Source organism: Lutra lutra, chromosome 3 (genome assembly GCF_902655055.1).
Source record: "Lutra lutra chromosome 3, mLutLut1.2, whole genome shotgun sequence".
In the NCBI taxonomy this organism is placed as follows: Eukaryota; Metazoa; Chordata; class Mammalia; order Carnivora; family Mustelidae; genus Lutra; species Lutra lutra.
In genome coordinates this window covers 22,834,349-22,862,164 of record NC_062280.1, presented here as the reverse complement: position 1 = coordinate 22,862,164, position 27,816 = coordinate 22,834,349, and the positions used below count along the sequence as shown (strand labels likewise).

The 27,816-nt window shown below is 34.7% G+C and overlaps 1 protein-coding gene across 4 annotated transcripts in view; it reads left to right on the top strand.

The window, feature by feature from the left end:
- The window catches only part of ERBB4 (erb-b2 receptor tyrosine kinase 4), a 1,157,221-nt gene that overhangs the window by 607,185 nt on the left and 522,220 nt on the right, over positions 1-27,816 (top strand). For all 4 annotated transcript variants that reach the window (XM_047722028.1, XM_047722026.1, XM_047722029.1 and 1 more), the window contains exon 3: positions 20,433-20,619. In XM_047722028.1, the coding sequence (XP_047577984.1) occupies positions 20,433-20,619 (187 nt within the window). The remainder of the gene's footprint in view (positions 1-20,432; positions 20,620-27,816) is intronic.

The following is a 27,816-nucleotide window of genomic DNA, read 5'->3' as shown; positions in this document are numbered from 1 at the left end:
AAAAGTATCTCGGGTTTGTTCTGCCCTGCTCTTTTAAAAAATTATTTCATCACTTCCCTTACCTTCTATTTTTCCCCCTTTTTCCTTCTTCCTTCCTTTCTTTCCATATGCGTGAAAGCTATCTTGGGCATTGGTGTTACAAAGATAGAGACTGGTCTGATTGTACCACTGATAATAAAAACACAAGTGTGATCTGAAACTGATTCAGACAGTAGTCCAGTTCAGCAGTGCTCAGGAAGAGCACTCCTAGAGCCACTGGGCAATAGGATAAGAAATGCCTTAATATTTAATTCAGACCTCCATTCTCAATCACTCCTAGAGGGTTTCCACAACCCTAATTGTGCAAATATAGTAAAGCATAAATTGTCTTGAGAAAGACCTAATACACACTTAGAAGGAAAAAAGTATAGAGTTTAGTACACAATTAGTATACGTATTCTTGTACATAATAAACCATAAATGATATGCAGTGGTTTCAGGCTCTTCTCATTAAAGAAATTGAACATTTCTTGGATAAAAAGATATTATTTGCGGGACGCCTGGGTGGCTCAGTTGGTTAAGCGGCTGCCTTCGGCTCAGGTCATGATCCCAGCGTCCTGGGATTGAGTCCCACATCGGGCTCCTTGCTCAGCGGGGAGCCTGCTTCTCCCTCTGCCTCTGCCTACCACTCTGTCTGCCTGTGCTCATGCTCTCTCTCTCTCTCTAACAAATAAATAAATAAAATCTTAAAAAAAAAAAGATATTATTTGCTCAAACCTATGAATTTCTTCTTCTCTAAAATATTGCTCAGGGGTGCCTGGGTGGCTCAGTCAGTTAAGCGTCTGCCTTCAGCTCAGGTCATGATCCCAGGCAGGGATTGAGCACCACATTGGGCACCCTGCTCAGTAGGGAGTCTGCTTCTCTCTCTCCCACTCCTCCTGCTTCTTCTTCCTCTCTCTCTCTGTGTCAAATAAATAAATAAATAAAATCTTTAAAATAAAATAAAATATTGCTCAAGATTCCTGGGGGGCATCCAGCTCTGCTTATAATGGGGTATCTTTTAAATTTTTTATTGGAGTTATTAATATCATTGGCAGTTGTCCTTAATTTTGTCACTTCTTTGCTAAAGAAAGCATGCTTTCATATACTTTTGAAAAACTAGGTGATGTCAAGCATCTCTGCATCTCTCTCTCTCTCTCTTTTTTTTTAATGTTCAGTTAGCCAGCATATAGTGCATCATAAAGTTTTGTTGTAGTGTTTAGTGATTCGTTAGTTGTGTATAACACCCAGTGCTCACCCCCAACACATGCCCTCCTTAATACCCATCACCTGGCTACCCCATCCCTCCACCTCCTTCCCTTCTGTGACCCTCAGATTTTTCCCAGAGTCGAGAGTCTCTCATGGTTCTCTCCCTCTCTGATTTCTCCCCATTAAGCTTTCCTTCCGTTCTCCTGTGGTCCTCTGCTCTATTCCTTATATTCCACATATGAGTGAAATGACATAATAATTGTCTTTCTCTGCTTGACTTATTTCACTTAGCATAATCCCCTCCAGTTTCATCCAAATTGATTCAAATGGTGGATATTCATCCTTTCTGATGTCTGAGTAATATTCCATTGTAATATATGAACCACATCTTCTTCATACATTCGTCTGTTAAAGGGCATCTCAGTTCCTTCCACAGTTTGGTGCATCTCTGTTCTGATTCAAGGATTTTGTGAGGAGAATGGAGGGGAAAAATGAACTTTGTGTCCTGCATCTGTTCTGTCTCAATATTTCAATAGTGCTTTTCCATTTGTATTATCTACTCTAAAGTGAAAAGAAAAAAAAAAGGAAAGAAAAAGAAAAAAGGAAGAAAATGGAAGCTTTAAGCCTTTTTGTTTGCAAGAAAATATACATTATTAACTTGGGTTTGGCTTTAATTTGAATGATTCACTCACTGGCTAGAAATGTCATTTGATTTTTTTTTTTTTTTTTTTTTTTTGGAGGCGGAAGGATAGTAGTTATCCAATGACCAAATGCCATTTTTTTTTTAATATTTTATTTATTTATTTGACAGACAGAGATCACAAGTAGGCAGAGAGAGAGAGAGAGAGGGAGAAGCAGGCTTCCTGCTGAGCAGAGAGCCCGATGCGGGGCTCGATCCCCGGACGCTGGGATCATGACCTGAGCTGAAGGCAGCGGCTTAACCCACTGAGCCACCCAGGCGCCCCTGTCATTTCTTTTTTTGATGGAAAGAGAAATGTATCATTGGATAACTACTAATGTGACAGTAAAATGTCACCCTTCCGCCTCCAAAAAAAAATCTTGAAGAAAAAAGAAGTACATACAGAACTTAAGAAGTCACTAATTTTATTTACTCTTATTTGTATTGTGATCTGGAAACTATAAAACCCTCTATGGTTTTATCACTTTATCCAATCCAATGGTCAATGGCAGTTTATGATTTAAAAATGTTCAGTACATATGGACAAATGACAAATGTCTATGAGAACAAGAAATAAAATATGTTTACAACATTTTTATTAAATACTAGTTTAAAGGAATCAGAAACTGGTGGGATGAAGTATTCTGAGGCAGTCTCGACTCTGTGTCTTTCATATGCCATATGCTAATTCATTACAAATGCCCTCATCTTAAGCATGCCCTTTTTTTGGCTCTGACTAAAGACTCTATTAAAGCTTATGTTCTTAATATTTGTCATTGTAAAATTTGGGGGAACTGGCAAAGCAATTCCTGAAATGATGCTTCATTTGCTTCACTATCAAGTACTAGAAAAACTATTTTCATGAACTGTGCCCCCAAACCATTCACGGTAAAAACTTGAGGGTGTTTTCATTGAAGCTTGTGCTGTACATCTGAAAAACCAATGATGCCTAAAGGAGTTTGGAATCACAAGTTTGTGAAATGAAAAAAAGAAAAAAAAAAAGGCAAAGAATATTCAGTTTGAAGGAGAAAGTACAAGAAAACAACTTTTTAAAGCAATTTGACATTTTTTATTATATTACTTTAGGTGGAAGTAAATATGCATATCCTTCATAGATTATAGGAATTTTTAAATGTGTAATTAATGTGATTTAATGTAATAACTAGCCTAAATGCAGTCTAAAAATTGTTTGATATTTTATCAGTCTCTAGCTTGTTTTACATAGTTAGGATCAGTACAGGGAAAGAAAAAAAAAGTGCATTCATATTCCAAAAGGTTAAGTAACTTTAGCCTATTATTGAATCAAAGATATAAAATAATATATGCTATGTGTGATGATAACCTGCACATTTTTAACTAATGAATATATTACTAAGATAAAATGTGCTAATTTCATGAGAAAACAATATAACTGAATTCCAAATTATGCTAGTGTGTTTTCCTCTTCACTATACTTTGATGCTGTATGGCATTGCATTATATGCTTATGATTTCAGAGCATATTTTGAATATATTCCTGGTATCTCTATCAATGAAATGTACTTTTGATCCTTTCCTAGTGTGTTTTCTGTTTCTCTCTATCCATTTTCTTTCTTTTCCTTTCTTCCTTCCTTCCTCCCTCCCTCCTTCCCCCTTCGTTCTTTCCCTCCCTTCCTCTCTCTTTCTTTCTCTTCCTTTCTTTCTTTCTTTCTTTCTTTCTTTCTTTCTTTCTTTCTTTCTTTCTTTCTTTCTTTCCTTTCTTGGAGAAAGAGAATGCCCAGAAAGGGCAGAGGGAGAAGGAAAGAGAATCTTAAGCAAACTCCATGGAGCCTGGAGCCCTACTGAGGGCTCAATCTAACAACCCTGAGATCACCACCCTGAGATCATGACCTGAGCAGAAAACCAAGAGTCAGTGGCTTAACCAACTCTGCCACCCAGGCACACCCTCTGTTGCTTTCTTAGTGAAACTAATTTGATCATCATCCCATCATCCATGGACCCTTGCCTATAAATTTTCAAGATGTTGCCATTTCTTTAGTAATTCTCCATTTTATCTACCAAGTTTATCAATGATAATTAGAACATTGGAAGATGGAGGGGCACCTGAGTGGCTCAGTCAGTTAAGTGTCTGCCTTCAGCTCAGGTCATGATCCCAGGACCCATGTCGGGCTCCCTGCTCAGCAGGGGGGTCTACTTCTCCCTCTCCCTCTGCCCCGGCTCCTTCTCTCTCAGTTGTTCCTTTTCTCTTTCAAATAAGTAAATAAACAAAAAAGTAACTGAAAAAAGTTTGGAAGATGGAAATACTTGAGTTTTTCTCTGCATTGTATCATAACTGGCTGATGTATCTCACTTCAAAGTTATCAAAATTCTTTATCATTCTGTAACACTTACATAACACTTTCTACCTTAAGTGCAACTACTTATGTTCCCACTGCAGTTCCCTATTTCATGCCAAGCTTTTAGAGAGAAGATTGTTAGTTTTATTAATCAAGGTAATCTCCAAACAAAACCTAGACCTGGCACGTAGCAAGCACTCATTAAATACATACTGAATGCGGGAATGAGGAATGAATGAATGATTTAGAACAAATTCAACAAAGTTAAGATTTTGAGTAATTGCCTCTCTAGGTGTAAAATAGTCAGAGGAAACATTCAAGCATTTGTCCTCTTAGAATCCTATGTCAGAAGTTGAGGGTTATTAATAGAATCTTCAATTCACTTAATCCAATGTAATAAATATTGAATAATTACCATATTATAAATTGAGTATGATGCTAGGTACTATACAGGAGATTGCTATTAAAAAATAAAAACAAAAGCAAAACATACATAATCTGCTACATAAAACTCATGATGAAGATTGTGAGGCCAATAAAATTATACAAATGGTTCTAATGATCCTAAAATTCATTTTAATTCTATGAACAAATATTTGCTCTGTCTATGTCTATATCTGTATCTGTATCATTATGATGATATGATAAAATTCAGATAAAATTGAGCAAAATATGTTCTGAGGCCTATAATTCCCTTAGAGAAATGCACAGTATTTATTTTTCAAGTAGCATTTTCAAGATTTTAATATAATACTTAAAAATATACAGACTTAAAAATAATTATCTAATGGAATCTAAGCACCTATATAAAATAGGATATTTCCAAATACCTTAAAAATATTATTTGCCTCATTCACTAAGAATAATGTTTTATTTTATCTATTTTTGTGTTTTAAAATACATTTAATATTGAGAGATTTTTTAAAATTTAGATTATTTAAATATAATGACATTTTGCATTTCTACCTTAAACATTGCCTTATACATATGAATAAAAGCAAATGCATTTATATATAAGTTTATTAAAACATATAGAAACTAATGTCTTTAAATTATATGATATATTCTGTGAGGGATTTTTTTTAAGTTTCAATGTTACATCAATTATTTGGAATGTCAAAATCTGTGTTTTTTTATTACTTCTGTGTTTTTTTATTACTTTTGGAAAATAGTATTGACTTTATTTTCTACTTTGAATTACCTTATTACTTAAAAAAAAAAAAAAACAACCTGCGTACTGTTTGATTTTAGTTGTTTTATTTGAACTCCAGTCTCTGAAGTAAAATGGAAAAGTAGAACTGTTACTTCAGGAAATATCTTTCAACACTAAAGAATTTATTCAAATATGATTATTTCAGACAAATATATTTTGGAAGATGGCATTTTTATAGCTTTGTGGTAATCAAAAGAAGCTAAAGCAAAACAGATTATATTATTTACATCTATGAGTTACTAATGTTTTTGTCAGTGATTTAAACTATCACTTTTCCTTTTCAAATAAGGTATTAATTTTGTTTCTATTATAAAGATAATAGTAACATCACTCCTAACATATGTAGAAGACTTTTTGGGTAAAAAAAGAGAATACTGGTCTCATGTCAGAAAATGTAACAATATTTTCAATATAATCCTTGATGCCCAAATGTTTTCATATGCTGCCTCTCTCCTCTTTCCCCTTTTCGTCACACATCAGTGTCAGTAAATTATTTTGTGGTCATACAGGAGCAATTAATTATAAAAATTAAGTAATCACCAATGGCCTTGTGTCCATTCAATATAAATGTCAGTCTATGTGAAGAAAGTGCTGGATAATAGAGCAAATCAAATCAGGTCTGTCTTTAAAAGAAAAGGTACAATGGTTATAATAGTAATTGATACTCTGTGTAAAAGCATTGAGCACAGTGCTACATGTATTAATAGATGCTCATAGAGGTACTCAGTTATAAGAATGGTAGTGATGTTAGGAAGACTTACATTAGTAGCTGTAGTGTTGTGAATAACAGCAGCAGAAGTTAATTTGAGCAGCAGAAAAACATCCTCCTACAGCAAAGTTAATCCCCGTGACCTAATTTGTTTTATCTATCTTTTCATACATGGGCACTTTCTAAAAGGGATTTGAGGTAACTGTGTCAGCTAACCAGATGTTAGCATGAATCATTCCATAAGTTTTATATCTACATGTCAGCTAGTAGAGATTGTATCAGAATATTAGGATTGGGACCTGCTTAAGGAAATTAATGTAGGATTAAAAAAACAAGATCTAGGAGAAGGAGGTGAAATGATTTCAGGGCTCTAATTCAGGAGTATTAAAGCAAATGTCACGTATGTCATTATTTTATTAATATCAGTTCCTTTCTAAGATTCTTGTAATTCGTGAACAAAAAGCCTTGGCACATTTTATAATTTAACATAATTCTGGAAAGTCACTTGAAATTTAGTAAATTATTTCAGAAGTTGCCAATTGAAGGTTAAGTGTGATGGTTACATTAAAAGGCCTTGTAAACTGTAATGTACTTATAAAACACTAGTGCTATGATGATGTTGATGAAGATGATGGATTTAGGGATTGGAATAGGATTGAGTCAGTACCCATATTCATACTCTAAGAGATTTCTCTGCCTCTGATGCTACCTAGGAGCCACTCTTAGAAGTGTAATCCAGTGTCGTCAACACTGCTTAAAGCCTGGTGTGATTAGTAAATCCATCCCCAAGAAGAAGGTAGTGAAGTTTAGTCAGGAGAGAGAAACACTGTGTATCTTTGTTGACTGGTTTAAAGGAAATGCCATAAATGAGAATAACTAAAAAGTGGATCACAAGCAATTGTCTATTGCATGTGCAAAAAGTTTGGAGGAGATTGTTCTTTTTTTTTATTTGTTCCTATCAGAGACATTGTTATTTTTATATTTAAACTAGTTTGGTTACTGAGTACAGCATGGACACTCTAAAATGTATTTTTTTCTAGTGAAAAATACCTTTTTAGAGGGGAAGGGGAATTATGCCTCTTTAGGAAATGGCTGGCATTGTTTGTTTATGAATTTGTTTATAACTGTAACCTCTTAGACAATGTCTGCGAGTTGCATTTGGCAAGTTGTTTTTTTTTTTAAATCAACATGTAATGTATTATTTTCATTTGGCAAGCTTTTTAACAGTGAAAGAAAAAAAACCAATGTGGAAAGATTTGCTACTAAAACATTAGGTTACAAAGTGAAAAAAAAAAAGGAAAAAGAGAACACATATTTTTGTACAGTTTACCCATGTGAATTGACATTTATTTATCCATCCAGCCACCGTTCATGCAGCCATCTCTGTCAGTCTGTCTATATAACTATTTTTGTACCTGCTTATACTTTAGGACACGTATGATAAATTTAGGTTAAGAAAATATATATTAATATAATAATATTAATTTAAATCTTCATAATATGTATGTATATAATGGATCATGTTAATAATACACTAGCAGGACTTTCACTACTTCTAGAAAAACCCCAAGGCAACTCTACAAACAATAAAACTTAATGCTTGCTTCACATTAATTAGGTCTACAGCAGGGTTTCTTAATTTCAATACTATTGACATTTTGGACCTGAAAATTCTTTGTTGGGAGCAGAGGAGGACTGTCCTGTGCACATATGACATTTCCTAGCATCCCAGATCTCTACTCACAAGAAGCCAATAACACCCTCCCCCTTCAGGTGTGATAACCATAAATGTCTCTAGACAATGTCCAATGCCCCCTGAGTAGCAAACACCCCCAATGCAGAACCACTGTTTTATATCTATGCAAAGAATAATCTGAACTGACACTCATAAATACATATGAAATCACAGGTGCTACATTTTTTATTTTTAAGCTAAGAACATATTGAACACATGGGGAATTGCATCGGACACATGTGCCTACCATCCAGATTTAAGAGACATACAGATAATAATGTTATTTAAAAGAATTTGTAAAAAAGAATATGTTGATTTCGCTTCAGATAGCCAAATGCCATATACTATTAGGGAAAATTCTCTCCACAAACTTGTTCTTTATCCCATTAATGACAACCCCACCTACCAAGTCTCCCAAGCTAAAAACTGCAGGCATTTCCTGTTTCTTTTCTCCCTTAATCCCCATATCTAGTAAATTGCTAGAATATTTGTTATACCACCTCAGAAAGATAGCTTCAGTCTCCGCTCTGGCTATTTTGAATTCACTGCCATCATCCTCTCTTACCTGGAAAGAATTTCCTAAATTTCCTAGAAATAGGCAGATATTTCTACAAAACAAACCATAGCTTAATTTCCCTGTATGGAGCATCATTAAATCCCCAGTGCCTGAAAGATAAAATTCTGAAATCCTACATTACTTTCGTTCCAGTTAAGTCCCCGGTCCTCCTCACCTCATTTTCCATTCAGGACTTTAAGACCTGTGAACACATCAGGCTTTCTTTCCCAAGGCAGTTTCCCGTTACACGTTTCCCTATCTGTCTAGATTGCACAAGTGTGCCTTAGTCACGTATTCAGTTCCCCAGTTGGACTAGAGAGAGTTTGATAGCAAGGAATACTATGCAATCTGAAATTTTTCCATTCTTCAACTTCAGATATGGAATGATAAGGTATAAAGATATAAAGGGACATTCTTATGTGCTTCCTTTTTTGCTACCTAATGGCTTCCTTTTTTTTTTTATAACCTTTATGTTATAAATATAACACAGATACTGAAAACATCACAAAACAAATGCATAAAGGAGTTTTTAAAAGATATACCCTCTTGTAACTTCCAATCTGCTTAAGAAATGGCACTATGCTTACCATGCAAGAAACAGCTCTGTGCCCCATCTCAAATCCTTTCTTTTACAAAGGTAACCACCATCCTTACTCTCATAGAAATCTGCTTTCTTGTAGTTTCTTTATACTTTGGTGATTACCCAAGTATGCATCCCTAGATGCTATAGTTTGGCCTTAGAAGATTTTTAAAACTCTTTTAAGACTTAATTACAGGTTCCTCCTCCTTCCTCACCCCTTATAATTTTTCTGTTCAACACTGAGAATTTTCCAGAGCCTGATTGTCGTAGTTTGTTCCTCCTCATAGAGTTCAGTATGGTTTCTCAGTCTTCTGTACTTCCTCCAGATGGGCAGCTGGATCCCAACACTATCATACTCACGTTTCATCCCTTTGCAGAAACTGAAGGTGGTGGCATTTGCTCAGCCAGAGGCATCAAAGGACTGTTTGTTGTCAAAACTGTCAAGGGTCTGAGATGTTAGTCTATTTACAAGCTAACAAGTTAGCCTGCCAGTTGTGTTGGCAGAAGACCCAAGACTCCATGGTACAGCAATCAGCAGGAGCTTCATGTTTATGGTGTTTCCTCTTGCCCCTGGGGACAATTCCTGGGGGTGGAGTGATTGGGAAGTGGGCACAGGTGAGATACTGCACTCAAAATGGATTTGTGTCACAGTTGAGAAACTCTGAGCTTAGGACACCCTAATCTTCTAAAAGGAAATGTTAGCTAGCAAATTTGCCTTCAGCCACGAGAGAGAAACTATCATTATTTCCCAATGCTGTTTGCTAGCTGCATCCTTTAAGAATTTACTTTGTTTCCACCTCCATTCATAGTGGGCCCCGTAGTGGTACTCGGTCCTTTTACATTAGGATTATTTTGTCATACTTAAACCGTTCATTCATGTACAGAAGCTCAGTGGATTTTACACATCCTTATGAAAAGACATCTAGTTTCTTGACACCTATGAAAGTGCTGTTTTAAACTTTTAGGAGGTTTGAGGGGCACATTTTAGCATATTTTGAGTTTAGAAATATCAGAATTGTGCTGAAGTTATTTTTGAGAGGTGTTCTGGATTAGATAATATTTTTGTCATAAAAAGGAGGATGTGATTCTTCATTTACAATTTTTGACCATGTTTCAGTGGATATTACTTTCAATAGGGAATAATAATCACCAATTTTTGAAAGAAATATCTTAAAGTGATTGGGATTTTGAGCTCTGGAATAAGACATATTATTTTTATTAAAAAAAGAAATTTCTTAGAGTGCCTGGGTGGCTCAGTTGGTTAAGCCTCCAACTCTTGATTTGGCTAGTCCATGATCTTAGAGTGGTCAGATCGAGTTCTGCCTGGGCTCCTTGCTGGGTGTGGAGCCTGCTTAAGATTCTCTCTCCCTCTACCATTGCCTCTCTTCCACCTCACCCCCCACACTGCTCTGTCCCTCAGTCTAAAAATTAAAAAATAATAATAATTAAAAAATTAAAAATAATTCTTCCCTTTTTTCTATGTGTTTTAGGCAAGTTATTTAACTTTATTTATCTATGTAATAGTACTTTAAGAGTTGGTGCTACCAGAATATAAGACACAAGTGCCTCACATACAGAAAACACTATATAAATAAGTTCATATAATTATTACAAATAGTAAATAGCCACTTAGAAAGTTGTGGCTTGCATAAGGAAACTTAAATATGAAAACATTTTAATTTCTAGTCTCCAAACTCCTGATCTCAATTTATGCTATTGTCTGTAGTCCTGATTGTACTTACAGATGTCCATGATGTATTTGTTTGAATTAAATATTAAGAACACATAAGTAACGTAAGACATTGTTGTCACTGGAGGACATGACTCACGCAAGAATTTATTCTTTATAAATTAATTAAGCCTTTTGCTTTCTGTTTTTACTGCCAAATATTTAGACAGATAATAAAATGTATTTTGGCAGTCTTGTCAAATCCGAGCTTGATACTTTGGCTTTCCTATTTCTAACATTGCTCACCCTTTTCATTTAAAAATCACAACAGACTAGTCACAAAAGCGGTCACCTCTAACTTTTGAATAATCAAAGGCCGTTTCCCGTATGTTTTCCAAAAGAGGCATCTGTTGTTATACATCATTTCATGAAAGCCCATTTTCCTCCTTTAAACTTTGAGAGGGAAAAAACCTTATGAAAGCTCTCAGACATAAAACTGTCACTCTCACTTGTAGATTGAAATAGTATTAAGCAGTTTTCTCATCTAAACTTCGGTGATAAGGAGTCCTTCATTTAGACCTAGAGAAACACGGTTTTATACATGCTGTGCAGAAGAGGCAGTGTATTGAAGAGTAAAGATTCTGGATTCAGAAAAAAAAACCCCACAAAAAACAGTGACAACTAATAGTGAGAGCCTGCTGTAAGCCAGATCTTAAGTAACTTGTAGGGATTTACTTCTCAGAATAATCAGGGAATTTACAATCTTAATATCCACCTATTGCAGATGAAAAGACTGAGGCACAGAAGAATAAATAATTCACCCAGTATAACACTGCTAAATACTAGACTGTGAACCCAGGTAGTGGATGTGTTTGCCAGGGTTACCATAGCAAAATACCGCAAACCAGGTCGCTTAAACAGAAGTTTATTTTCTCACAATTCTGGAGTCTCAAGCTCTGAGATCAAGAAGTCAGCAAGATTTTTTTGCTTCTGAGGACTTTCTCACAGACTTGAACATCAATATTCTTATGTCTCTTCACACATTGTCTTCTTTGTATGTATGTCTGTGTTCTAATTTCCTCCTCTTTTTAAGTTCATCCTAGTGACCTCATTTTAATTTAAATTACCTTCTTAAAGACCCTACTCCAGGGGCACCTGGGTGGCTCAGTGGGTTAAAGCCTCTGCCTTAGGCTCAGGTCATGTTCCTGGGGTCCTGGGATAGAGCTCTGCATCAAGCTCTCTGCTCAGCAGGGAGCCTGCTTCCCTCTCTCTCTCTGCCTGCTTCTCTGCCTATTTGTGATCTCTCTCTCTCTATCAAATAAATAAAGAAAATCTTTAAAAAAAAAAAAAGACCTTACTCCAAATATGGTCACATTGTAAGATATTGGGGTTAGGATTTCACCATGAATTTTGAGGGATTGTAGTTGAGCCCATAACAGGCAATCTGACTTGTGAACACACCTTTATGAACTATATAGCACCAATGGTTTAATTAATCAATTTTAATAACAAATATATATATATGTTTGCATATATGATCTAACCATATAAAGTATTTGCAAATATTTGTATAATTATACTAACAATAATAATATGATGATGAAATGGATCATTTTTTGAAGATCTTCAACTTTTAAGCCCTTAGGAGGGATTTGTCCCATTTTTCAGAACAGAAATTAAGGTTAAATAACTTGTAGAGGTCAATAAGTAATAGAGACAAAAGTCAGACTAATACCTGTCAGACTGTAGCATCCCAGTTTAATCAATGGACTGCATTGCCCTAAGCAGTTTGATTTTCTGTGGAAGAAATGCTCATCACATGTACAATGTATATAAAATTTGCAACACTTTAATTCATATGTAGCTTCAGTTGTAAAAAATGCTGACAACTAATAATTTCTTTTTGATTTAAGTTGTATCTATAATTAATCAAAGTTTAATTCAAAGGTCTCCAGATACTCTTACTATTTTGCATTTATGCAGTGTATCTAATTTCAGTTAAAATTCAATTCCCTAAATCACTGAAGCTTAATGTGGATATCTGATGGGGAAAAAAATGAATTCAATACTATATTTTTAAATAGTTATAAAAGAGTATAAAATGTTAATTTAGAATTCAGGTTTAAAAATGTAGACCTATCTGTATAAACACATGGAAAAGAAAAAATTATATACATACACACACACCACGTATATTTTTTAAATTATAAAAGATAATGAAATTTTTAGCAGTACAGATATTTTTAATATAAAGACAATTAAAATTGAGATTTGTGTATTATTATGTAAATGAATCTACAAAAGCTCCTTATTTAACTTGTGGTAACTAACTAATATAGAAAGTCTATGATACAGGGATATAGCTGAGCTAAGGTCAGGAGATGAAGGGTCAGTTGGGAATGGAGGCCTGACACAGTCCTGTTAAGAACTCTTTGGCCAGCTAAGACAGATAATAAAGGACAGAGGAAAAGATGGTAACTTTGGGAGAGTTAAGTTGTCCTCTTTTCGGTAGAACTAAGGTTTCATGATTAGGGTTAAGAGCTGGCTAAGTGGCCAGTAATGATGAATGAATGGCCTGTAGATTCTTAGAAAGCTAAGGATTATAATAGTACTAGCTCCCAAAAGATGCTAGTAGTGGCTGGGAGTTAGCAGTTTTGCTGGGAAGAATTGGATTAGATTCTCCGCCCACACCTCCAGTATTATTTCATGCCATGTAAAATGAGCATGATTTCAACTCCGCTACAGTCAGGTACATGACATTTCCCATTGCTCTATTTTCTCAAATCTAATCAGATTAGACTTGAGTTCCTGTTTGCCAGTGTAGCATAACCACTGGAGTTTTAAGGCACCTGGGAAAACTGAAAGCAAGATTCCAAAGCCAAATACGCCATTGCATTTGGAGATATCATATGGGAATGATATCAATCAGTCCCTATCTCTACATGAAGCAGGAGTATGTAATGTTTGCTATATGCTTATTAATTATTTCCCAGTAAGTTTCTTAATATTGTGTCATAGTTAAGAATGTTCTCTACTTTAGAAATTCCCAGTCTTCCTGTAAGGGGCAGGGACAAAAATTGAAACTAGGCAATGGAAAGCCTTAGTGATAGAGAGGTTACGATTTGCTACTACATTTGTCACTGTCAGAGAACACATAAATTCTATAGTCATTACCAGCGGAAAGGCTTTCCTCCCCTCCTCCCCATAGTTCTCTGTAATACTATGGATTTAATTTCAAGTCTACTGATCATAAGTAATCACTGTTTTATTTGTGGAGGTCTTGACCAATGGAATATGTTAGTATTATTTGAGGATGATAGCTAATGGGATATAAGGTCAAAAGACACTGGAGAGGAAGCTAAGAATTCAGCACTGTTTTGACTTGCTACAGGCGGTGTTAACAAGAGTGAATGGGTTTATTTTCAAAGGGAGGGTTAAAGAAAAACATCTAACAAACATGGATTTGATGCATAATTTGAGTAGGAAAAAATCTAGGAAACAGAGTTTTATACACGTAACCAAAAGCATATAATTGCTTTGAATGTGTATAACATTGTTCCTAAATGCTGATTAAATACTCAGAAATTGTGAGGTTTTACAATCACTTAAATCTTAAGTAGATGAAGGAATATTTAAGGAGCTACTCACTATTCTCACTAGGAACAAATTAGAGAGAACCAACTAAAATAAAAGATAAGGAAATTGTGTCAAATACAAAAAAAAATTAACAGTTGTTGTAAGAATTGTGAAATGAAATAGAGATTTAAAAATAATAAAGACTGAGTTTTCTTGAATGATATGCAGGTAAGGAACAGTGAAGCAGTCCAATCTCTTCTCATCCTTGATTGACATCCTTTGAAAATCCTAGAAACATTATAATTTCAGATTTCATATTTTTTCTTAAAATATTTTATGGGAGAACAGTTGTAAACTTCTATTCATGTATTTTTTCTGGATTTATTGCTAATATAGATATAGTGCTAATATGAGAAGCAGGTCAAGTTTCTTTCTTTCTTTTTTTTTTTTTTTTTTTCATTCTTTTGGTTTCCATCATCAAATGCCCTAAGCGGAACAAATCATCCCTTGGGTTAGAAAAGTTTTGAAGCATTTAAGGCTTTAATGATCTTCAATTATATTCACTTTTTCAACAAAGCGGCTGTAGAAGCATACATTGACAATGGAAATTCATCAGTTTTAGACAGCAGAAACTTATACCACAAGGAAAGAGATATGTCTTTAGGTAGGTATTCACTCTTCAGTTGACAAAATAGGCAGTTTCTTGCAACAAAACGTACTGAGCCAGAACTAGAGTCAGGATTTTCTTTTTGTTGGGGTATGCTGATGATTTCTACTTACCACTGTGGTCCTTGGGCTCAAGTCATGATTATGTTGTTGAAACAATGTTTTTTATTAGCAGGAATTTTATAAAATCATTTTCAATAGAAAACAATATCTAAAAAGACCATAAGCATTGTTTTCTACTTTTCAATTCTAGTGCATTCAATAGCAATTACTGAATGTCTGTTCAGTGCCAGAGTCTGTACTAAAGGCTATAACATACATAGAAACAGTATAAGGAACCAGTTCTGTAATTTAGGAGTAAATTACTAGTTGAAGAGGCAAGAAATAAAAAAAGATATAAAGGGGGGGGCGCCTGGGTGACTCAGTTGGTTGAGTGTCTGCCTTTGGCTCGGGTCCTAATCCAAGGGTCCTGGGATAGAGCCCCAGGTCTGGCTCCCTGCTCAGTGGGGAGTCTGCTCCTCTCTCTTGCTCTCCCTCTGAACCTCTCCCTCTACTCATGTTCTCTCTTCCTCCTAAATAATTAAATAAAATCTTTAAAAAATATAAAAGATATAAAGGTTATATAATAAAAATTAAAGGCAATGTAATATGTATAATTATTTTTATTTTCAAATCACATTGTCTACTGATAGTTTGGGTTATTATCAGAAATAATAACATTTATAATAGATACATCTATTGAACATTTACTGTTTGCCAGACACTTTTCTTTAGTTTTTTTTTTTTAAGATTTTATTTATTTATTTGAGAGAGAGAAAGAAAGAGAGAGCAGGGAAAGGAGCAGAGGGAGAGAGACAAGCAGACTTCACTCTGAGCAGGGAGCCCAATGTAGGGCTCAATCTTAGGACCCTGAGCTCATGCCCTGAGCCAAAATCAAGAGTTGAAGCCTTAACTGACTGAGCAACCCAGGTCCCTCCCTCCAGACACTTTTCTTATATCTTCTAATCCTTATAAAATCTTTTTAATAGAGTTGTTGCTATCTTTTATTTCAAGATTTGAAGTCTTAACTGACTGAGCCACCCAGGTCCCTCCCTCCAGACACTTTTCTTATATCTTCTAATCCTTATAAAATCTTTTAATAGAGTTGTTGCTATCTTTTATTTCAAGATAAAGAAACTGAGCCTCAGTGAGAGTAAACAATTTTAACAAGACTGCATAACCAGCAAGTGTGCAGCCTAGTTAGTGTGAACTCTTTTGAGCTCAGCTTTGCTTGGCAGTTGAGCCCACATTTCTCACCATTATTCTAAGGGTCTAATTAAACTCGATTTCTAAGTGAAGTTGGAGCTAATGATGAATGCGTTAAGAAGAATGATAGACACTATGACATGCTCTAGGCGAAAGACTGATGATAATACAGCCTCCATCCCCAGTGTTTATCTTCGTGTTATCACTGTACTTTGGAGCACTTGATTATTACTGTGTACAAGCTAAAGGATAAATTGTCTTTATAATGAATGAAAGAATTTTACTTTTTAGACCAAATGATATTGGAAAATATTTTTGATCTCTCTTCTAAGAACACGAAGGGATTAGAGTTCAACCATTGGAACAGTGATTGAAGGAGGATTTGTAGAGGCCCAGGGGTAGACTATTCCAGGCAAATGCAATTTCAAACAAATGTGGTATGCAAATAATACATGCCACTGTTGACCTTTCACCTCTTTTTTTCTATTTCCCTAAGCATTCATCTCTTTAATCCAAAATACTCAGTGTCCCAGGAATGCCTACAGTGGCTTAGAGTTCCCAGTCCAGTGGCAGACATGAATAGTTTCATAGGTTCCTTGACCCTTCATCCATTTAATGGACCCTTTGCTCCATAGGTTTCTACGTTTCTAGGTGATTAGTGTTAGCAGGTTCATTCCTAAGAATTGAGGCACCTGGAATGAGAGTATAAATGAAGGTCTATATATTTTGTGTCATTATTATTTATTTTAAATCAAATAATTATTATTAAAATATGTATCCTCCTACTATGACAGAAATATCTTTTTTTATGACAGAAATATCTTTATAATAACTTGGATGGCCAGGTGAAATGTTAGAATTTTTGGACTCCTCAGGAGTATGATGGCATGGAGAAAGATGGACTCCAGCCTTTAGCCCCTCCTCTAACCAGTTCTTTAACCAGTATTATAGGAAGCTTTGAGCAGAGTGAATGGACCCTTGGCCTGTACATTTAGCATCTATGTATTTTCCACTCACACATCTGCACCTGGACCACCCATCCTTACTTGGTATATGCCTGTTGGTGGCAGAGTCCCCTGACTGGGGAATAGAACTGGAAAGATGATATCATGGGATCTAGATGAGGGATTAGGGCAATTTGGGAATGAAATTCTGGGATCACAGGGGTCTGAAACATGGGTCTTCTCTAGAGAAAAGGAATGTAGGTTCCAGATGGGCACTTCTCTTGACTCTATGGACTTTACCTATTGGTGAAGGTATGGGCAGAGAAAAGCAAGAGTGCTCAGCAAATATTTATTGGTGTCTCGCTATGAGCCTGTATTGTTGTGGTCACATGAGACACGAATGAACAAATGAAAATGCTTGCCCTTGCAGAACTTATATTCTGAGAAAGGGAGAGACAGACTATAAATACTAAATATAGTAAATATATATACTATATAGTAAATTAGAAGGTGAGAAATACTATAGAGACAATAAAAATTCAAGCAGGAAAGTTTGTGAGGATTGTTAGTCAGCATTGTCTTCCACTGAGAAGGACAGATTTGACAGAAAACTTGAAGGCAGTGAGGAAGTTAACCAAAAAGGTAATAAAAGGGAAAGAAACTCAGGCCTTTAAGAGTATAGTGAGCACCTTGGGTTAGGACTGCACTTGGAATGTTAGAAGAACAAGGAAACCAGCAAAATTGGAATAGAGTGAGAAAGGCAGAGAGTTAAAGAAAAAGTTACAAAAAGAATTGATGACCATATAGTATTGCACTGTGCAACAGAAATGTAGTGACAGCCATAAAAAAATAATTTTAATATTTTTAATTTTAATAATTTTAAATTTCCATGTAGCCATAATAAAAATGTAAAAAGAAAGGTTAAAATGAACTTTATTTTTTTTAAAGATTTTATTTATTTATTTGACAAAGATCACAACTAGGCGGAAAGGCAGGCAGAGAGAGGGGGAAGCAGGCTCCCTGCTGAGCAGAGAGCTGGATGTGGGGATCAATCCCAGGACCCTGAGATCATGACCTAAGTTGAAGGCAGAGGCTTAACCCACTGAGCCACCCAGGTGCCCCTAAAATGAACTTTAATAATGCATTTTATATAGCTCAATTTATCTAAAATGTGATTTCAACATGGAATCTTTAAAATAGCGCATTTCAGTTCATAACAGCTTTACATTGCAATTACTCAATAGCCCATATGGCTAGTTGTTGCTGCATTAGGCAGAACAGATAGATTTTGACTCATTCGTGAAAGAATTTTGTCTATTATTTTAAGTGACTTGGGAGATGTTTCAGGGTTTTAAGAATTGGAGTTTGATTTACGTTTTAAAAACGATCGGGGCACCTGGGTGGCTCAGTCTGTTAAGTGTCTGCCTTTGACTCATGTAATTATCCCAGGATCCTTGGATCGAGCCCCACATCAGGCTCCTTGCTTAAAAGGGAGACTGCTTCTCCCCTGCTTATGCTTGCTCTGTGTGTCTCTCTCTCGCTTGCTCTGTGTCAAATAAATAAAATCTTTAAAAAATAAAAACAGGTCCAAGGGCACCTGGGTGGCTCAGTCAGCTAAGCCTTAGACTCTTAAACTCTTAATCTCAGCTCAAGTTTCAGTCTCAGGGTCATCTATTCAAGTATTGCACGTTGGGCTCCATGCTGTGCATGGAGCCTACTTAAAAAAAAAAAAAAAAAATCAGGTCCAGCCTTAACTGAGAATACATAATAGGGAATCAAAAGAATTAGAAATAGGGAGATCTATAGCAGTGATTTTGATAAGGGAATGATGATGGCTCAGATGATAGCAGTGGTTGATATAAGAGGTGATTGAATTGCTGATCATTTTAAAGGTAGAACAAATAGGATGGATTGGATTTGGTGTGCGAGAGAGAAGTCAGGAATGATCCCAAGACTTCAGCCAAAATAATAAGAAGGATGGATTGACCACAACTGAGATGAGAAAGACTGTTGGAAGGTTGGGGCAAGGAAGATGTGTATTCATATATGCATAGGGGTATCTGAGAAGTCTTGTGGGCATTCAGGTGAAGATGTGGGGTAGGCAGTTAGATAGGAATCTGGAGTTTAGGGGACAGGTTGGAAATAAGAGTTTGGAGATCATCAACCTTGAAACTGGATAAGGTCACCAAGGGAATGAGAGTAGATAGAAAAGACAGTACCAAGGATTGAACACTGGGACATCGAAATTAAGAGGTCTATACAGACATGAAATTGACATTAAAATAACATAAAACATTTTACCACCTCTGCATTTTATATATATATATATTTGTATATTTTCATGTTTAATATATTTATATATTATATATTTATTTTTATATATTTATACATTATATACTTATTTATATTTAATATATATTTAATTTTTTAAAACCTTAATACGTGCTGTTCATAGCTGTCACAATGTAGGTTATTTTACTGAAAAAACTAACTTTAGATGAAACCTAATGGCTTTTTTTGTGACTTTCTTTAAAATGTACCATAAACTTTCAAGTAATTAATTTATGCTATGTTAAACAATAGATAGTAAAAATAAAAATTGTGGTTGTAGGGGTGCCTGGGTTGCGCAACTGCTTAAATGTCTGCTTTCAGCTCAGGTCCTGATCTCAGGGTCCTAGGACTGAGCATCAGGAGGGAGGAGAGGTGCTCCCTGCTCAGCAGGGAGTCTGCTTCCTCCTCCTCCTCCCCGTCCCCCTGTTCTCAATCTCTCTCTGTTTTCAAATAAATAAATAAAATTTTTAAAATTTTTTGGTTGTAATTAAATTAGAGATTATTATAAGTCTTTAATGCATATTGTTTATTATATTTGTGTTTCCCAGAAACATATAAGCTAACTGTCTTTGCTAATGATAGCATTAAATATCAGTGTAGCAGTTTAAAATATGTCCCATGGTCTACAGACTGATGCAGCTTCGTTTTACTTGTGATAAGCTTATGAATTTGCTGCTTCTTATAAAAACTTTGTATGATATCTAGGTGTTCTTACCTCATTTTAGTCTGTCGAAAATGAGATATTTATTCCTTTAATTATATTCAGATTCCAACTATGAAGAATGTTTTATAAATGAAATCCATTATTTTACTATAACCACATTCAGGACTTTTTTAAAGAGTACAATTCATACTTCAAATGAGAATCTAACCTTTTGTTTTCTTGTATTATCAAGGTAATTATTTACAATATAATGGGGAAATTAATGTACTGACAAATAATCTCTAATTTTTTTTTAACAAAGGCAATTGTTTTTGTCTTTTCAGTCTATTCGAGAAGTCACAGGCTATGTGTTAGTGGCTCTTAATCAGTTTCGTTACCTGCCTCTGGAGAACTTGCGCATTATCCGTGGGACAAAACTTTATGAGGATCGATATGCCTTGGCAGTATTTTTAAACTATAGAAAAGATGGGAACTTTGGACTTCAAGAACTTGGACTGAAGAACTTGACAGGTAAGGAAAACATACAGAATTGGAAATATGCTCTCATTATCAACTTAAATGCAATAAACATACACATATGTGTGTATGGTTACTGTGGTGTGTGTTATACTGAGGAACACTATAAAGCATTTAAATATCTAATCTTTATTCATTACATGGGAAATAATGCCTTGTGATGCCCTTGCTTTTATTTACAGATATTGTAAGTGTAGTCTGAAAGATACCGTAATACTGTATCTCAGCTGAACAGAAGTACACTCCAAGGAAATGCTCAGTGACTGAAAACTGAGATAGGAAGCAGGTTTAAGAATGCTCTGTTTGGTGGTCTCAGGTGAACAGTGGACCGTATCATCAAATCTCTGCAATAAATAACACCATAACCTTCACTTTCGTTAGAGCTCAGTAAATACACAGCCTTTATATCTAGTTAAACTAATCTAGATTTTGCACAGTCCCTTATTTTTGGAAAATGTACCTTGATTTACTAATTTAGTTTTGATTTATCTTATTCAGTAACTCACTAAATGTCATCAGAAATTCTTTCTTAAAACGTTTCAATATTATTATTGATTTTCCCCCTTAAGATTGGAAAAAGGTAATTGCTGACAACCTAAACTTACCAACTTGATGCAAAAAAACAAACAAAAAAAAAAAACAAAACAAAACACAGCACTTTGTGGGAATTTGTTTTGTAAGCTGGTCCTGGCAATCTTGCAGATAACCTTTCAGTCGATATAGTTCATAGCTCATATAGGCTTCAATTGAACATATAGGCTATCGTAGGAGGTTTGGTACAAGGTTTCTAATCAAGAGTTTTGCTATGTGTGCCTGTAATCAAGTAGTGCTAATTAGTAATTAATTATCATCTCACAGTGGGATAAAGGAGTTTAAACTATTAATTTAGCCTAAACTAATATCATCTATATTTTGCATCAAAAGACATAGTGATTTTATGTGTGTTTGAGTCCACTCAGTGGTAATGTTTCTTGACATTAAAAAATTACAATTTTTAGAGGTATTGCCTCAAAATACTAAGTAAAAATAACATTGATATTGTTAGGTTACTAAAATTATTTGTTTCTTTAATTTATAGTGGCTATAAGATATTTCAAGTTAGAAATTGCATCATTTTAAGTTAGAAATAGAAATAGCTTCGTAGTTAGCCAGACATGTAAGCTAAAATTGGATATTTTGGATGAAGAAAGAAATACTGATTATGTTATTTATTTTGGATAAGATTGCTGTAGAATTGATGGCATAATGGTAAATGAAAATTATTCAGAATTTGTAGATTCCTCCATTAACATTTTACTTTTTTGTTCTTTCCTTCCAAAGATAGATTCCTTACTAAAGAGCAGAGTTTTTGACTAAATTGCTACTTGCATGGAAATAATGATAGGAAGAATTTTAGAAATGGAATGGATAGAGAAAAATTGAATGATTAAAGTGAAGAGTCTAAAAATAATATAATCTGGTTAAAATTTACATAGGAATAATTATGGTTTATTAAATGATCATCCTTTATTTATATTAAAGAAAAAATGAATACATTTTGAACTTTTTATAATACTTGAGTTATGTTATTATTCCATAATATTTGCTATTTAGATAATCTTTTCATCCAAAAAAATCAATCTGTAAAGGCTCACTTATTTATTTTTACATTTAACATTAGTACTATTCAAATATTTTTAAGTTATTTAATCAAAATTATGCCCATTTAAACATACCTTATTTATTGAGTGAGCTCATACCATGATTGCTTATGATCATGATAGCTTGTGTCATACCAGAATACAACACTGTAATTTCAAGAACATTATTCCCTAATCTGCAAGAAAGTCTTATAATATTTGTGTGTGTGTGTGTGTGTGTGTAAAATAAGTGACTAACTAATAAGTGGCTAAGTAACTAATAAGTGGCTAAGGAATGAATTGATTGTTCAGAACAAAAAATGCATTTGTTCAAGAGTTATTATTAATTTATTTTTGAATATAAAGAAAAGTGCAATAAAATAAATGGGAAATTTAAACAACTTAGAAATTGTCCAGATATCTTAACATATTTATCAGGCGGCTGAGAATTACAATTGAACATCAGCCCAGCATCATTGATCTTACTCTAGTTGATTAAAATCAATAATGTAACTCCAATTTTGAAAATCAGAAGTCACACAATAAGCACGATTCTATTTGTGTGTTAGAATACATGGGAAAGGGTAAGAGACACTTCACTGTACACATAGAGAGGAATTGGGGAAGGAATTTGCTTTATAGTTGTATCTTAAAGAGCCAAGTGTTCTAGGTAACCTGGAAAAGTAACCAGCAAACATTGCAATTCACTTCAGATAAGATTGTTTTTGTGTTTTGGAAAGATAATTGTTCTATCTTGTTTGTTTATATGCTATACAAAGCAAGCTGATAAAAATTTAAAACAGTTTTAGGGTTATATTAAGTGTAGGGCTACAGGGTTAGCCCTAACTTTAGGGCTGTCTTATATAATATGAAGGGGAATAGAAAACCTGCTAAGTAGTCAGATGCCTCACTACTTAACTGTCCTAGTGAATTAAAATGTGTAACTTCATTCTTAAAAATAAATAAAATAAAATAAAAAAGTAAAATAAAATAAAATAATAAAATAAAATATTAACTCAGTTCTTAAAGAACTGACTGTATCAGCATCACCTGAGTATTGGTAGAAATGCAAATTTGGGGGCTTTACCTGAGACCTAATGGACCAGCAACTCTTGTGGTGGGGCCCATTGATATGTATTTTAAGGATCCCTCCAATGATTCTCATGCCCACAAAAGTCTGAGAAACACTGTTCTGTTTTTAAAGTTATGTTACCAAGAAATGATACCTAGTTAACCTCTTCACTTACTTGACCTGAATAATTTTCATTCATTTATCATCTCCTAGAGAAAAGGGAAGGAATGGGACAGAGAGGAGATGAATTTGTGACTGAATGATGAGAAATACTCCTTAGGTTGTGGTGAGAATGAAAAGAGCATACTACGAGTTTCCATTCATGGATGTTTCATGAATGGAGACATGTGGGTATTAAAGAGCTTGGAGATTAACAAAATGCTGGGAGTAAACTTTCTTCTGTATCGCCATTTGGTTTGGTACCAACTTTGCATAATGGTAAACCATAAAAAGGACAATAATAATCATGGTCAATTTTCCTTTTAAGCAAAATTTTATTTTTAAACACTTTCAACAAGGTAAATAACAAGTACTATTTGTGGGGGTAAGAAGTATGCAGATTGTAACAAATGATGAGATTATGATTTCATATATATATATATATATATATATATATATATACACACACATACATATATATATATTCAATATATATGTAAAATTTTTGTTTCTCCTAAAATCTTTTTTGCAACATTGACTTTAGAATAATATAACTTCTTTTTTTTTTTAATTACATTTATCTCCTACAAACTCTAGCTTTGCATAAAAGGGGTTTGATTAGCTTGAGGACTGTCATATATAAGGTTTAATGGTCGGATGCCACTTAACACAGACATAAATTATCTTCCACCTTACATATTCTTATTAATTAGCTTGATGCTCACCAAAAGCTATTCCTTGGACTATAATTATTACTATAGATCTTACCTAGAGACTTTCATTCTCGTTGTGCCCAAAGACAAGAAACATACTCATACGATCTGGAAAACTTGTTTTACTGCTGCTGCTCACATTTGCCTGGTTCATTGTCAGTGAGGTGGAACAGAGTGGAGAAGAGGCAGGTCCTGAGGCCAGGGATATGCCACACAATGTAAAAGGGAGTAAAAAACTTGTCTTGGCAATCCCTAGGTGCTGTGTTAGGCTGGGTCATGTTTTTCTGGTCAGGGGAGAGCCATATTTCCATCAATGGGTCCTTCAGGCACATAATCATTTTGAGCCCATTGAGAATGGTAGGACTACAGACTGGAGAGAATTCATTACTTCCTTTGTTAAGGTCACTTGTACATGGCTGTGGTTTTATTAATCACTCCCATGATGGGGTTCTGCTGTTTCTTTGTTTGTTTTTATTAGATCCTTCTTAACCAAATATCCCTATTCTAAATTCAAACCAACAGCTAACATATTTACAACTTGAAGTCTACAAGCTTCTACTTATTTAGTTACCTGTCTGTCCAAAATCTAAAAGTTGTTTCATTATATGGGGCAAAAAAACTCAAAAAACAAAAAAATCAAAGAAGAAGAACAACAAAAAACACTATTATTTTCTCCTTTCTAGAATTTATAAAACTACCTCATCTGGATAATATTGTACAATTTCATCTATATGTGATATTGTAGAAATGAAGGAATCTTTGAGAAATACCTAGGTTCATATCTATTCTATTATTCACAATCTATTTATAATGATGAAAACCTAAATAAAAATTTACTAATAAACATGTACATTTTTCATATAAAATTTCACCTTAAATATTTGAATTTCCATTTTATGAATTATTAGAATATCTCTTTTGAATAGGTGAAATTTGAGGTAATACCAGTAAGCAATTTATGTTTTCCAAATTTTACCAAATACTCTCCATATTTTCAGACCAACACATTCATGTATTAGTGCTTTTTTCTTTTTTTAAAGATTTTATTTATTTATTTGACAGACAGAGATCACAAGTAGACAGAGAAGCAGGCAGAGAGAGAGGAAGAAGCAGGCTCCCTGCTAAGCAGAGAGCCCGATGTGGGGCTCGATCCCAGGACCCTGGGATCATGACCCAAGCCGAAGGCAGAGACTTTAACCCACTGAGCCACCAGGCGCCCCTGTATTAGTGCTTTTATTTAATGTTTTATGGCTATTTTAATTGTTTGGTTAACTGTGTACTGGATCACCTTGATTAGATTATTATTTGATATGTGGAGAAGCAAACATTTTAAACAAAATTAAAATGCTAAAGTTATTTTTGGGAGCCCTCAATAATAAGGGAAGGATATATTAAGTTTACTGAGTTCTGGTAGACTAAAAATGAAATGAAATGCTTAGATCAGGAGATAGAACATCTGATGTAACAACATTTAAATTTCTCCAACCCCTTCAGCATTATTCAGTGACAGTCAAGTAAATGACCTAACACTGAAATGGACAGGCGATCTGTAATCAAGTCAGTGTATGTCAAAGACCCTGAGTGTGGAATCAGAAAAAAAACAAAAAACAAAAATCTATTCGAATGTCAGATCACCACTTACAATCTGAGTGTCCTTCTGAGACTTAGTCTTCATCTTTAAAATTGAGAAGAAAATTCTACCTCAGGATGGTATTACAGACATTAAAAAAGATAAAGTAGAGAACTTGTCAACCACAGCACCTCTCACAAAGCATATGCTTAGGAAACCTTCATCTTCTTTCCTTGTATTGTTTTGTCCCTAGCTTTTCTTTGTGTCAGCTCACTGACAAAACAATTGTACCTGTTTCTGCATATTCAAATAGGTTCCTGTTGCTTCACTGGGGCCTTGGAAAGTGACTTGTTTAGACAAAAAGATGCTCCAAATTTCAATGTCTCTTCAGATGCCACTTTGAAGCTATTTTATGTACAGGCTCTATTTCTCTGGCAGGGAGAAGCCTGAGGCTTTTCTTTGTCTCCTCTCAGTGTGATCACTGTCGTTAGTACTTCTCGCCCATCTTTCAGTGCCCATGCCAAGCACCTGTTAGCCCAGCCCTTCATTTCAGATCTCTATCATCATGTTTCACCCTTCATTGGCCCTGACATTTGCCTTGACCTAGACAAGAGACATTCATTCTGAGTTTGTTTTCTGACACTAGAGTTGCTAAGCATTCTTCAACTGTTCTGTGAAAGGTCTTAGTTGTGTTTGAGTGAGTTCAACTAGCCTAGCTCAGGAGTTGTTGTTAAATACAATGTTTGCCAAAGGTAACTGCTAATATTTACATGAGAAGAACTACTCAGCGTATTGTGGATATTTGAAGGAAGAAGAAATGATTCCAAGAATACTCCTAGCTTAAGCATAAATTACTTGGAAAGTGATTTGATCAAAACTAACCTATAGTGAAAACACTGTGAGACAGATGGAATCAGTGAAGAGTGGCACATTCTTATGAAGGCATCAATTTTTAGATCAGGTCCACAGTTTCTAAAAATGATACTCTGATCAATGTTTTCAAAGAAGATTGTTTGCCTGCCATGTTAGATAGTGTGTGTATTAACTAGAAGAAGGGAAATTATAATGATATGTTTTGGTGTACAGGTAAAACAGAAATATATTTGAAAGTAAATATTTTAAATATGAGATCAGTTAGAATGGCCATGGCAACATATTTCTAGGACTCATTCTTAGCTTTGGAGAACTGATGAGTGGATTTATGGAATTGAATGAAGGTAAAATGGGAATTTCTTTTCCTGCTGTACCACTCATTAGAGGGGATACTGTTACTGGAGAATAAGGCATGAGACGGTGGGATTTTCAGGAAATGGAATTATTCCTTCCCCTTTAGCTTTCACATTTTTATTTGTGAATACTAGGATAATCTGCTGAAGTCATAAAAAAGCAACCCCGTTGTTGATTTCTGTCCCCTTTAGGGATCCTGAAGGTATCCCATTCTCTGATCTACATTCTTATTAATCCCTATAGCATCTTTAGGAAAAATATTGGGGGAAACCTAGGATTGTAGAAGTCTTTCAGGAAAATTCCCTACTTGAGACTTCAAATTTCTGTCATCATTCTTTGTTGTCCCTAAGATAGTCCAAGAACTGCAGATTCCCTTTCCTAAGAGAGAAAACATACATATTCTAAGGAAAGAAAACATGCAAGGTCAAAAAACTCCCTTTTTGAACCTCATTTGTTGGGAAAATGTGCTTGTTTGCTTATGACGTTTAGAAAGTGGAGGAGAATTTTTGCTCCTCAGGGTCCCAAATGCAATGAGGGAAATTGATAGTGATCACCATGAATCCCTCATTTCACTTCAAGGAAAGCGGTGAAGATATCAGAATATCTGCCTCCTCACCCTCATCCCAGGACATTACCTTTTTGGTGTGGCAGACATTCATCCGTAAAGAGTTGGCAAATTATCTATTATCTATCCACCTATAGATATAGATATATAAAATATAGGTAATAAAAATAATTCTGATAGAGATATATTTATCATATAGAGATAGAGATAAAGATAGATAGTTAAGTTAGAAGAGACAGCTCCAAGCTTGGCAGACCCTAAAACTC